Source organism: Eleutherodactylus coqui, chromosome 13, assembly GCF_035609145.1.
Source record: "Eleutherodactylus coqui strain aEleCoq1 chromosome 13, aEleCoq1.hap1, whole genome shotgun sequence".
Lineage (NCBI taxonomy): Eukaryota > Metazoa > Chordata > Amphibia > Anura > Eleutherodactylidae > Eleutherodactylus > Eleutherodactylus coqui.
The window spans coordinates 125,521,000-125,535,386 of record NC_089849.1 but is presented as its reverse complement, the minus strand read 5'-3'; the positions used below and the strand labels follow the sequence as shown (position 1 = coordinate 125,535,386).

The window sequence follows — 14,387 nt, the reverse complement described above, 5'->3', positions numbered from 1 at the left end:
TGTGAATGAGGCCTAATGTAGTGACAAGCAGCAACATACGTTGGCTAAATAACAGCATCAGCAGGTCAGCGCATTACATCACTATGGTGCGACAAGCGGAAGAAGCCTGCACTCTGAGCGGTTTCTAAGATGTGGCTGAGAAACGTGTCATGTTGGTGATGAGTGCAGCACACGCTTTGTAATCTTGGGCACTGTTGAAGATATACAACAGGATCTGGATGACTAATGGAGTTAGGTGATTGTGACGCCAGTGCCTGGAATAAAAGCCTTTGGTAGCAAAATAAGACAATGCACGTTTGTAAGTAAACTACAGGCACACCATTTACTTTTCTGCAATAATATTAAACACCAAAAATTGCAAATACTACTTGAATATACACATTTTAACACGTTATACGTGGATAAAGAAGTTCTGGGAAGGCAGCATCTGAGCCAAGGAGGAGCTATATAGAGAGAAGTGATGAGATCTGAAAACCCCCATCTTCCGACTAACAGTAAATTGCCCATCATTAAACACTGTGCTCAAGTTTTCTCACGAAATTCCTACGAAGATTCTCAGCTGCTTGTCTGACGCTTGTGTCTGTGTAGAAAACAGAGCTGTAAGGTTTTGAAGAACCAACAGTTTTTCTCAGCATAACAGTGATTTATTTGCTGCACACAGGATTGCTTGAAAGTTTACATAACAAATCTCTAATTGCAACAGAACAGAGGAGAGGACAGCATGGCTGTGGCCATTCTTCCCCCCTTTGTTTCTTGCTCTCCATCTCTTTCCACTCCGATTGAACTCATCACCAACTCACTCCATACTGTCCCCCTGACTTCCATCTCTCAACACTATTATAATTTCTAACTGTGCAACGCGAAATGAAACAGAAGCTCCCTTCCCTCTGGGGCTTGTCACAGCTCAGCTCCAGCTACGGGATTTACAACCGTGAACTGCCTAATCACCATTAACTATTTAGTTCCCTATCCAGACTCCCTCTTCCTAATAAATGAAGTCCAGCATAACTACCCTTTGTTAAATGAACTGGTAGCTTCAAGTTGCTCTTAACTTGCAGGTAAAGTACTTCTATTCTGTAGTGCTAGTCCAGTTCAGTACGATGGTTTTGTTTATCCCAAGCTGCCATACAGCAAACTGTGCATTGAATTAAAAAATAAAAAAAACCTCAGCAGAGACAGGAGAAGAGCAAGCACTATGTGTTTATTTGGCTTCCCCATAAACATGTATAGAAGGACTCTGAGAAGAATCAGATTTTCTTGCCGCTCACTGACTTGAGAGAGGAACATCGCAAAAACCAGGGAGCAGGTGAGTATAAAAAAATACATCGCCCAACTCCGCTTCACCTCCCATAACAGCACCACAACTTGGTTTATGTGGAGATGTGGCAGGTTCCCTTAAATTTAAAGGAAAAAAATGCAGTTTAAAAAAAATACACATTTTTCCCCACAAAAACACTTTTTTAATTTTAATTTTTTTTTCATATAATTTGTTTAACAAAATATTTATTGGTTTTATGATGTTCCAAAGTATATCAATCAAGAATTACAACATTCTAGTCATTTGTAAAGTCCAGCGGGGAGCAGACTGAACAGATAAATCAGGAGTTACACTGCCAGATGTCGTTTCTAATAAACATACAAGGTAAAATGAAAGCGCCGATTTTCACTTCTTCAATTACTGCAACTCCTAATCAGATGAATCAGTATAAACATTGGAGAACCATAAATGAGAATAAGGAGTGGGGGAACAAGAAGAACACAAGGGAAAAACCAAAGGGAGGAAAGGGATGAGGCTGTAATATGGTTTATTATGTGGGTGAGCCTGAAAAATAAAAATGAACTTATTCTATTAACCTGGCTGGATCCATGCTCCTCATAAATCTGTTGGGGGAGTAGATGAAATGCTCGAAGGTAAACTAGACTGCCCTGGAAGGGTCAAAGCTCTGGCTGTTGGGTTCCATAGGCGCATAGTCTGCGAATGATACCAGGTCGACCAAGTTTTTTCATACATTTCCCGATCCATAAGAATAGCTGCCAGCTTCTCATTGACCATGATCCAAGATAATTTAGTTTTCACAAAATCAATACTAAGTGAGGTTTTCCTCCAGGAGCAGCCAACTGCGATCTGGGCAGCTAGGAAGCAACAGGATATCCATTTGTGTGTGTGTTTGGGGATATTGGGAATTCGTTTACCCAGTAGAGCTTCCCAGGACGATTTTTGTAGTGAAAGGTTTGTAATGGAGAATATTAGAGTATATATCTGGATCCAGAACCTACAAAGCCTAGGGCAAGTCCACCAAATGTGTAGGAAAGAACCCTCACCTCCACATCCCCTAAAGCATAAACCTGACGTCCCCGGGAACATACTGGCTAATCGTCTCGGAACTATATACCATCGCATTAAAAGTTTATAGCCCGCCTCTGTTATTGCTACATTAATAGAAAGCTTTGCGGTTGAAATGGCTATTTTATGCCAGTCTGAGATCGGCAATTCCTCACCCAGCTCTTCCTCCCATCTCCTCATATATTAGAGTTTATCCGTGGGTGTTGTAAAGTGGGAGTACAATTTGGCGATTTTCCCAGGATCCCTGGCGTTTGAGTTGCACAGGCTCCCAAAACTAGTTCAGAAAGGTCCCGTCTATTCTCCGTGAGTGCTAATACATAGGGTTTAATTTGTTGAAGACCAAACATCTCCGAGCTTAGAATAGCGTGAACAGCCTGGAAAAACTCAAACTGCCTGAAGCCAAGTCTATCCGCAAAAAAAGCTATTCTGGTGAGGTCTCTCTATCCACCATCCAAACTCATTTTTGTTGATACCCAGGGGGAAGGTGAGATTACCAAATATACTAGATATGGGGAGGTGCCTAGATATCGGTTTATATCTTTTAGAGAGTCTATCTCAGAGAGACAGGGAGGAAGAAAGGGTGGGATTCATGATTGCTTTTTTATGTTCCGTCCTGTGCCAAAAGATTTCTTTGAGTGGTAGCGGAAAGACTACTGGTGCCTCAATTAATACCTAAAGTGGTTTATCATAACGGGAGAAGATGGAGACTAATTGAGCTAATTGGGCTGCATGATAATATGTTAGGATATGGGGACCCCCAAGCCTCCCATGCTCCGAGGCGCGTATAGGGTAGACTGCTGAATACGTCTAGATTTGTTAGACCAAATGAAAGCCAAAAGTTTGGACTGTAAGCTTTTCAAATCTACAGCCAGGATAGGAATGGGCAAAGCACGGAAGAGATATAGAATTTTTGGAAGTCATGACATTTTGATAGAATGGAATCCACCTAGCCAAGATAAGTTGTATGATGCCCAAGTAGTTGGGTGCTCTAAATTCTTAATTAAGGGGGGATAGTTGGCTTGGTATAGGTAAGATATATACCTAAATAAGGAAGGCTCTTTGTGACCCACTGAAAATTAAAATTGTTCCAGGAGTTAAGGCATCGGAAGGGGGGGGGGGGGGGGGGTAAATTTAAATTCAGAGCCAACGATTTAGTATCATTGACTCTCAGGCCTGATATTGCTCCAAATGTATCCAGAATCTGATATATATTATGGCGAGAAGTGAGGGGAGAAGAAACCAATAACAACACATCATCTGCATAAAGAGCACATTTATGTTCCTGTCCCCCAATGTGGATACCCCTGACATTCACATTTGCTCTGAGCATTGATACCATAAGCTCAATTGCCAATGCTGTAAGAGGCGATAGGGGGCGGCCCTGTCTAGTCCCCCTTTCAATTGCTATTGTGTCGGACTCAAAGCCTCGGGTCCGAACTAATGCAGAGGGGAAGGTATACAGCGCCTGAATCAATGTTCTAAACCTTGGTCGGAATCCCATTTCCTCAAGAATAAAGAATAAATATTGCCAGGAGTCAAAAGCCTTTCATAAGTCAAGACTAAAGAGAAGGCCTTTCCTAGTTTCATCCCTGTCCCAGACAGACCGCACCACCAAGACAAAATCAATTGCCCGTCTTATCTGAGTAGTAGCTTGCCGACCAGGGATAAAACCAACCTGGTCTGGATGAATATACTGACTGACAAAGGTATTAGGTCTGAGGAATGCCGCAATATGAACTTGTAATCACTGCAATCGTGCTGATACAGATAAGAAAGCTGCCATGTTATTTTTACCGAATGGTGAACCCCGTGATGTGAAGACATTGTATGTACCCCGGAGTGCGGCCATTAAAAAATACAACTTGTCCCACAAAACAACGAGGCCTCATAGGGCCGTGTCAACGAGTTATGGCTCTTGCAGTGCAGCGATGGAAATCATTTGGTCCTTACAGCACAATATAGGTCGGTCACTAAGGGGTTAATTAAGGGCTCATTCACATCAGGGGTTTCTTCTTCTGTTATTTTTTCAGTCTTACGAGCTGAACAACCTCAGAAACAGAGGTGTCGTCTCCGGCACATGCTGGACCCAAACGGCACCGGACAGAACCCACTGACTATAATGGGTTCCATCCAGCTGCTGTTATGCAGTTCTGGAGCCTGCAGTGCTGATGTAAGTGAGCCCTACTGTTGTGACTAAATCACCGCTCCTTACTGACTACTTCCTGGACCTGGCTATAATAGCTAGGAATGACAGAAACTCAATGTACATCTTCGCCCTCTCTACTTATAGGGTCGTACCTGTTGTGTGGTTCTACTGATGACGGTCTCTCTCACTTTAGGTTTCGAGCTGGGTCCTCAGCCACAGGGAGTCGTCAGAGGAGACTTACTACAAAGTATGAAGACGCTTGTTAAAGTTACGTTGGACTTCATCAACCAGTTCAATCAAGGTAATGATAAGGAATTACTGATAACTATTGGACCCCATGCACACGGGGCAAGCTGAGCAGCGGATTCCGCACTTGTCAGCCGGAGGGGGTGATCCGCTGCTCAATGTGCCCATTGTTGTCTGTAGAGATTCCTCCCTCCACACACACCAGCGAATTTGTGCCCAAATAAAACCAAAGCATGCTCTATTTTCAGAGCGGATACGCAGGGCCGGCTTCCATTGAAGTCTATGGAAGCTGTCCCTGCCGCGGCACTTCTGCAATGAGCATTGCAGAAGTGTCGTGGATCCGCATCATCGCCAGCGTGGAGAGATTTGTACTGTGCATATGCTGCGGAGCGCCAGCAGCACATCCGCATAAAGAAAGAAGATCATTTCTGATACGTACGCAGGGTCACCGGCAGCGGGTACGCACGGGTTCTGTGTGGGATTTCCCTTGTGGAATCTGTGCATGCCCGTATGCATGAGGCCTTAGTGGTGTGCCATGAAATGACACTTAGAATAGCAAAAACTTACAATCAGTTGTATTTCCTAAACTCCATATGCAGAAGCTGAGCCTCTCTGCTATACCTGTAGTTGGATTATGGCGTGTCTCCAAGTGCAGGACTACTTCTGGGGGTTCCTTCTCCATATCAAGTAGCAGGAAGTCAACTCTTTTATATAATAGAATACAGACCGATCCAACTTCTCTAAGCAACAGTGACCGGCTGTTTGCTGAAGTCCTTCAGGCAGGACATGGGGGGAAGATGACGAGGTAATAATCATACTTTACCCCGTCCTGAGGTATCACTTTAACAGTTACAGTTTGATAGTTTTATGGCTCACAGGTGATCAGGTTTAGTTCTAACAGGTTGAAAACAGCAACACTTGCAAATTTCAGACTAAGAGTCAGTGCAGCGTCTGAGGAGCAGGCCCACAGCTGAGGAGATAGCAGGGTAGATGAGGCCTTGTCACTGGGCTCTACCATCTCCTCCCCTGGGGGTAGATTGGGACCCCACCATGTTACTAACTGGGCGAGTTTCACAGGGAAAACCTAATCCGCGGCCTACCTTAGAGACCTTTGTCACTCGTGACGCCACCGTTCCATCGTCTGCAGTGAATTCAGGTGTTGGAATAAAATAGTCCACACACACAGGGATAACTTTCTGAGCAAAACGAGGAATGGTCGGTAGTACTCCTTTACTTAAATAAATGGTTAACAGTCCACAAAGTTTACATCAATCAGCAGGACACTGGTGCAAACAACATAGTGGTGTGACAGGGAGGATTTACAGGATGGCAGACGAGTCCACAGTCCCAGTTATCTGTGGGGTTTTGCTCCCGGCAGTTCTCCTTTCTCTCTCTCCAGCTCTCTACCAGTACACTTACAGTTGTTGTTACACTCAGCGCTGCCTGGCGGTTCCTCTCACTCTCTATCTCAGTCCTCCAAATTAGTACCGAGAAGGCCTGGGAGATTTGCTCCCAGGGCAGACATTAGGCCATCGCTCAGCCTCTTCCATCTTGGGGGACCCTCGTAGGACAAGACACACCTTCTCCTACTCAGTAAAAGTTCTCTTTATCACAAGATAGGTTCAACTTCTTGCCAGACTGTCCGAAACTTAGACTCCAACTAACTTGCATAGCATCATTGCAAACACATATATGAATCATGGTCACTTGACACACAACATGATACATTTCCCAGACATAACCCAGACATTAACCCAGTGCTGAAGAGGTGCAATACACATCAAATTCACACACATAGAAGACACTGCCAATACAATTGAACAAGGCGCACACATTTATACTTATGGAGGGGCCACGCTAACTCTGGGCCACTACAGCAAGATTAGGCTGGGCTCATATGAGATTATCTCGCAGTGTGCCGCCTGCAAGTGATACATTGTATACTAGCTGCGTGCTGCAAATCGCCATGTACTGTATTGGCGTTTATGCATGCATAATACACTCCAAGATAGAACATGCTGCCCTTTTTGGGAGATTGGTACTCTGTATTCTGCATGCAATACCCTTGTGTGGAATACACTATACCAACACACTCCTGAGAGCACGGCCTACTATGACTTGAAACGTGTTAGCCTTTTGTGGTCAGTTGCTTCACTGCTTAAGACGCAGATATGGTTGACTATGGCAGCCGCTATGCAGAAAGCCTTGCTTGTCTCCCTGTTCTGCTGCGCGGCACTTTCTCTGTGATGAAAGCAATACCATAATCTCATTGCACCACTTGGGTCATTTCACTGGATCCCCACCAGCAGAGACCCAGGAAACGGACAGCGGATGGTGGTCATCACATCAGTGGGGGTCTGCCCCTCGAGACCCCCACCGATCAGCTGTAACGTGCAGAATATGATACCATTTATGAAAGGCTTCACAGAGGTTTACATAACTGAAACCGCTCTTTACTGCAAGTTGTAAAACAAAGCAATTTTAAGAATAACTTGTATTCAAACAGCTTTAACCCTTTGATGACCGCCAATACGGTGGCCACTAGGGGGCTGTATGCTGAGCCCTGCGTGGCTCTTCCATGCCAGGGAGAGTGGGTGCTTGGCTGTCAGATGACAGCTTGGCAGCTCCTCTGACAGCGGGAACCAAAGAAAAACACAGATTCCCGCAAGTTAACCCTTTCAATGCCGTGGTTGTGCTCTCACCCATCAGGCCCTCGCGATGTGATGACGGGTTCCCAATGAGTTGCTATAGCACTTGGAGGCTTGGATATAGTCCCTGGGTCTGCCAGCTACAGTGGGCTATGATGTTCAGTCTCTAGCTAAGCTTCATATGCTTTCTAATACACTGCTCTACTGATGCATAGTGGCATATTAGAAAAATGATAAAATATGGTGATATTCAAATCCCCGAGTGGGACAAAAATAAAGTTTAAAAAGTATTAAAACTTTAGTAAAAAAAATAAAACCTTAAAACCCCAGCTTCCTCTCTTTACTATGCCAAAAAATGTTAAAAGCACACATGCGGTATTGTTGCCTTTCTAATGACCCAGAGAAAAAAAGTTAGTACATTATGTAACCCGCAGTGCAAGTTAGGGAAAAAAATACAAAAAACTTGGCGAAGACAGCTAATTTTGACTTTCTCGTCTTACGAAAAAATGGAACAGAATGAACAAATAGTGTCATCGAATAGTACAACTCATCCTGCAAAAAAACCCTTTCACAGCACCGCCGACAAAAAAAGAAAAAGGTTAGAGGTCTTTGAATGCAGTGATAAGCAAGAAATACGAGAAAAACCCCAAACTATATACATTTGGTATTGCCATAATCTTACTGGCCTGCAGAATTAATTTAACATATGAGTACAGCACGGTGAACACCAAAATTGCAGATTTTGTTACCCATTTAGTTTTTTCTCCCCCCTTTTAATAAATCCTGGCTCTTTCATTTCTCCATCGACCTCGCTGTCTGAGGGCTTGTTGTTTTTTGCGGGATGAGTTGTATTTTTCAATGGTGCTATTTAATGTAGCATATAATGTACTGAAAAACTACCAAAAAATGGTAAGTAGAATGAAATGGATTAAAAACGAAATTCCGACGCCTTTGTGTCTTGTTTCTACAGCGCACAAGCTGCACCAAAAATAGCCTGACAGCTTTATTCTATGGGTCGGTGCTATTACTACGACACCAAACTTAAAATCTTTTTTTTGCCACACTACTTTTATTTTTTTCCAAAGATATTTAATTTTTTAAAATAATTTTCTGACCGCCGTAACCTTTTTATTTTTCTGCCAACATAGTTGTGTGTGAGCTAATCTTTGGCGGGACGTCCTGTAGTCTCTGTTGGTACCATTTTGGAGTACATAAGACTGTTTCATTTCTTTTTATTACTTTTTTTCTGGGAGATACTGTGACCAAAAAGTGCAATTCTGGCGTTATTTTTATCGTGTGGGGTGAATAATCTGTTACTTTGATAGATCGGACTTTTACGGACGCGGCGATACCGAATGTTTTATCTTTTATTATTATACATATAGCAAACTGCTTTTCTTTTAAAACTTTTAATACCGTATATACCGGCGTATAAGACGACTTTTGAACCCCGAAAAATCTGCTCTGAAGTCGGGGGTCGTCTTATACGCCGGTAATACAAAAAAAAAAAGTGTAAAAAAAAAAAAATCATTACTCACCTCCCCAGGCGTTCTGTCGCGCTCCGGCAGGATGTCGCTCGCTCCTCGTCCCCGGCGCAGCATTGCTTTCTGAATGCGGGGCTTGAAATCCCCGCTTCCAGAAAGCTAATACACACACCGTCAGCCAGTACAGCTATTCAATGACAGCATTGAATGGCTGTGATTGGCTAAAACACACGTGGCTTCAGCCAATCACACTATTCAATGACATCATTGAATGGCTGTGATTGGCTGAAGGCGCATGTGTGTTAGCAATCACAGCCATTCAATGATGTCATTGAATAGTGTGATTGGCTGAAGCCACGTGTGTTTTAGCCAATCACAGCCATTCAATGATGTCATTGAATGGCTGTAACTGGCTGACGGCGTGTGTATTAGCTTTCTGGAGGTGGGGATTTCAAGCCCCGCATTCAGAAAGCAATGCTGCGCCGGGGACGAGGAGCGAGCGACATCCTGCCGGAGCGCGACAGAACGCCGGGGGAGGTGAGTAATGATTTTTTTTTCTCCACTGTAATACCGGCGTATAAGGTGAAAGTTGGGGGGTCGTCTTATACCCCCTGTCGCCTTATACGCCGGTATATACGGTACCTTCTATTATTTTAATAATTCATAAAAAAAATGTTAATCTAACTTTTACAGTTTTTTTTAGCCCCCAAGAGGGGACAAGAACTTGCGATGCTTTGATTGCTCCTACAGTATAATGTAATGCCATAGTATTACATTATAAGGCAATCTGACAGGCATGACTTGATAGGCAATCAGCACAGCAATCCGTAATCTTATTGCAGATGGCAGTGCAGGACCCCCAAACATCGATTAAGGAATTTAAATGCCGTTGTCAGAATTGACTGCAACATTCAAAGGGTTAAAGGGGTTGTCCCGCGCCGAAACGGGGTTTTTTTTTTTTCAACAGCCCCCCCGTTCGGCGCGAGACAAACCCGATGCAGGGACTTAAAAAAAAAACGCACAGCGCTTACCTGAATCCCCGCGCTCCGGTGACTTCTTACTTACCGGTTGAAGATGGCCGCCGGGATCTTCTCCCTCAGTGGACCGCAGGGCTTCTGTGCGGTCCATTGCCGATTCCAGCCTCCTGATTGGCTGGAATCGGCACGTGACGGGGCGGAGCTACACGGAGCTGATCTCCGGCACGAGCGGCCCCATTGAGAAAAGAAGAAGACCGGGACTGCGCAAGCGCGTCTAATCTGGCGATTAGACGCTGAAAATTAGACGGCTCCATAGAAACGAGGACGCTAGCAATGGAGCAGGTAAGTGAAAACTTCTGATAACTTCTGTATGGCTCATAATTAATGCACAATGTACATTACAAAGTGCATTAATATGGCCATACAGAAGTGTATAGACCCACTTGCTGCCGCGGGACAACCCCTTTAACAACTCCGATCAGCAGTGCTGCTTATTGGAGCCTTTGTGGTCAGGTGTATGGAGCAGGATCATCCCCCTTCGATATACCTCCATACCTACCCCGAGCCTGCAGGACATAACTGTATGTCCTGTAGCGTTAAGGGGTTTATCTTGTTAATCTTTGTCAATCAAAGATATTTTGGTTACAGTCTCTATTAGCTTTACAGGGCAACTTAGTTGACCACAACTTGACAGGTCCCGATGGGTTTGCACCCCAATAGTCTCTGGTACAACAACAGTATTTCCAGGGCTTTGTTGAACCCACAGTATAGTCTCTCAGGTAGCAGTCTGAAACCGCCTCAGTTCTCCAGAAACATCATGTGAAAGTAATGTAAAGCATGTAGCTGTGTATGGGGATACCAGGAGTCAGGTGAAAAGACTTCAACTAATGTAGAACCTGGCACCAGAAATGTTGCAAAAGCAAAAAATAGCTTTTTATTTGATCAATTAAAAAAAACCAACATTTATGCACCAAGCATAGCCTGCATGGCGCCAGCCTACACTAGTCGAGATGATAGGGGCAGGTTAACACTCAGCAGGGTCTAATAATCAACGGCTCCAGCAGGGCTTGCCAGCCGGACTCAGCTTCACTTTTCACATAGGCTGAATGCATCTTGCAAATTCCCGTCAGTCGTCTCATGCAGCTGTGAGCGCTGTCCCATGCAGGGAAGCAGCGCACACATTAGAGGAAGGGCCATGATGACCAGGGAACTGAAGGGATTTGATAGAATGTGGGAATTCTTACTAATGCTATGTACATGTGGTATATATGATGTAAGGGACCAACAAAGCACCGGAATTACTGAGAGAGTGTAACATAGCTGGGGATAGATCTGAGGAGTATTGTTATAGTTCATGTCTTGGTTGAGAGACGCAAACCCTACGGGGCGGGAAAAGGTCTGAGCTAAGTAATGAAGTTGCTTTTGGCCAATGGCCAGCTAAAGCGAGTAGGTGAATTACCGGAGACCAGATTGACAGTCATGACTGTTATACCATCTATCACTAATGTAACATTTAACTATTTATGATCTCCTATGAAGTAATAAAATGTAAACCATTTATTGCCAGTAAAGTTCAGGCAAAAAGTATGTGCTGCCTCTGTCTCTATTCTGCCACCGTTGTACCATAGTACCAACACCCACCTGCCTCACATTTACATTCAAATGTGTAAGACAACACCGTTTGAAATTGGAAACATGCAAGAAGAACGCCAACCAATGTCATGGACCAAGGAACGTCGGATGCTCAAAAATTCCATGGTAAGCTAGACCGGGCAAATTGGGCTTGGAACCACATAAAGTAAAACCCAACTCTCCTGCTATGAACATCAGTCTTAGAACACCAGATCTGAAGCCAGACCCTATTGGCTATTATCACATCATCAAGGTGTAACACCCCCCCCCCCCTAAAAAAAAAAAACTGGCTAAAACTGGTCCTAAAAAATGCCGCTTCAAACAGGAGGTGGAACAGACCTCTAAATAAGCAGGTATCAGGTGGCATAGCAAAGAATAAGAAACTGGGCACCACACATCTATAAGATTATGCTTTTTTCCGCCCCTTCAATGCCTATTGGACTATAAATTGCTTCATCACATCCAACCAGCTGAGCAACTGGAAATAAAAGACAACACCCGACAGACGCCATTAAGATACCTACTCACGTAGCACAGATATTCAAGTGTTTCCTGAAGGCAAGCCCTATCATCCCTGGCCACCTGACGGTCCCCTACCTGAGACACCCACTTGCCCCAAGCCTTACTCTGTTGCTGCCACTCTTAGATGCAATTGTCGAAACTCCTGTTAATGGAAGCAGGACTAAGAGCCAGCTGTAGAGTTACCCACACCAGTGACATGTGGAGCACAAAATAAATATTCCTTTTTAGGCATTTGAGCACCAGGTACCAAAGAAGGGGAAAAAAATGGAAGAGAGGAAGAGGACAAGGGATTGATACAATGGACCACACTCACGTTATCCATGCATTATGGAAAAACATTTCAGCAAGGTTAAATTCTAGCACAGCCCAGCTTCATGCCAATGCAGCGGCCAGGGGGCAGTACACACTACCCGAATCCACAGGACCCTGAAGCATTGGTATACAAATACATTGCAGCACTGGAAACTTCCTGCACTTGCAAGCTTGTTTTGCCATTATACCTTCATAAAAATTCCCCACCAATCTGCAGATCCCCTCCAAGTGATTTTGTGATACGAATCCAATGCTCCGACAACTTCACTCCTAGCATATCCAAGGACAAGCTCTGGGAAAAGACCCAGCCCATAGGCATGATCTGACAGACAAAAACCAAGAAACTCAGCAAGGACTGCATCTGTCAGAGGGTAACCTTGGATACCGAGCAAAACTCCTCCACCAGATTCAGCATCTTTGCCAGCTTGTCCTGCAGCAAACAAAAAACTATTGCATCAGAATCAATCTCAATGTTCAAAAACGTTATCAGTGTGGAAGTGCCTTTGTAGTGGCCCAGTACATGCTTTCCTGGCCCCCTCCATAATGTCATTCATGTCATGTCTTATGTAGATGCTCTGTGCAAAATATTTCTAGTCATTCTGTTAAGTGTATTGCACAGCTGCAGCAAGCGAGAGGTTAAGTGTTTGCAAAGCCTGAAGACTGTCTGAAAATGTATCAATCTATGTCCTCTTATGTGGTATGAGTGAGCGTATAAATAGGAGTGTTTGAGAGCGGGAAGAGATCCATGTCTTCTGGGTTCCTGATAAAGAGTCCCAGTTACATGGGGGTACCTTAAACCCTCATGTAGTGAAGAATGGAAGAGGAGGAGAGGTTCCCTGGATTGCCTGATCTAGCATGAAAGAGGAGTGAGCCCCAATTGGAGAAAGATTGTGTGAGAGAAGTGGAGTTTTCCCCAATGCCCAGTGCAGAGGTACTCTTATCAATTGTTCACACTCGAGTGTCCTGAAGTCTGGGACCGCTGGGTGGAGGTATGCGTCTTCAAATGTTCATACACAAGCCTCCTGAAGCCTAGGATCGCCGTGTGGAGGTACTCCTAATCAAGTCTGTCTAAATTCCTGCACTTGGAAGATTGTCTACTTTGCCTTGTACTGCTGGAGTTTGTTTAAGTAAAGTTGTTCCAGGCCCTGACCGTTCTCAGGGACCTGAGGTACGTTATTTCTGTCTGCAGCTCATTTATTCCCCGCCAAAGGTCATTCCGGTGTGTATTGGAATGATGGCATCACCCTTGACAATACCAATCACTGTTCTACTCTTTATTGGGCATCCCTCTCCTAGGGTTGTCCGAAGAGGCCCAGCACTGCCCTGGCCGAGGCTACGTGCGTCCCTCCGGGAGTGAGTGTGGTAAGTGCCGCTGTGACAAGCCAGCATCCTACCCTCCCCACTCCTAAATGTATGCCCTGTGTCTGGGGTCACCCTACGGGACGCTGCATCTTTCATCTTTTCTTCAGATACTGGGAACCAAAAACAACTCATTAAACCACAAAAACTTTTTTAGCAGGAAATTGCATAAGTCGCGGTCTTTCAGCCTGACAAACAAAAAAATCATCCAGACAGTGGATAAAGGCCCTGGAACCTTTCTCATAACGCATCACCCATTCCAAAAAGGAACTGAAAAGCTCAAAATAGTGGCACAATATAGAGTAGTCCATCAGCAAGCAGGTGTCAAAATAGTATCCCTCTTCCACAATACAACCCAGTAGGTGGTAACTATCGGGATGCACCGGTAATAACTGAAAAGCTGATTCAATGTCAGATTTTTCCAAAAGGGCCCCCCAGCCCGCCTTTTTGTTCAGACAAATAGCCCTGTCAAAAGAGACGTAGGAAAGTGAAGAATGCTCCAGAGAAATCCCATCATGCACCTTAGGATGGGACAAATAATGAATGAGGCAAAATTTGCCACTCTCTTTTATATAGGAACCACTCCCAGAGGAAACCCCTGGAGATGACTGAAAGGGAAGGGGCAAAAAGATTCCAATATTTCTACCCAACTAAACTTCCTGTGAAATCTCTGGGTGTTTCCTTGCACATTTTACATCAACAGCCAAATACATTTCC

At 44.4% G+C, this 14,387-nt stretch overlaps 1 protein-coding gene across 1 annotated transcript in view; it reads left to right on the top strand.

Moving 5' to 3' along the window:
• The window catches only part of ACY3 (aminoacylase 3), a 125,466-nt gene that overhangs the window by 53,955 nt on the left and 57,124 nt on the right, over positions 1-14,387 (top strand). Inside the window, exon 5 of the mRNA XM_066586931.1 lies at positions 4,684-4,791. Within this exon, the coding sequence (XP_066443028.1) occupies positions 4,684-4,791 (108 nt within the window). The remainder of the gene's footprint in view (positions 1-4,683; positions 4,792-14,387) is intronic.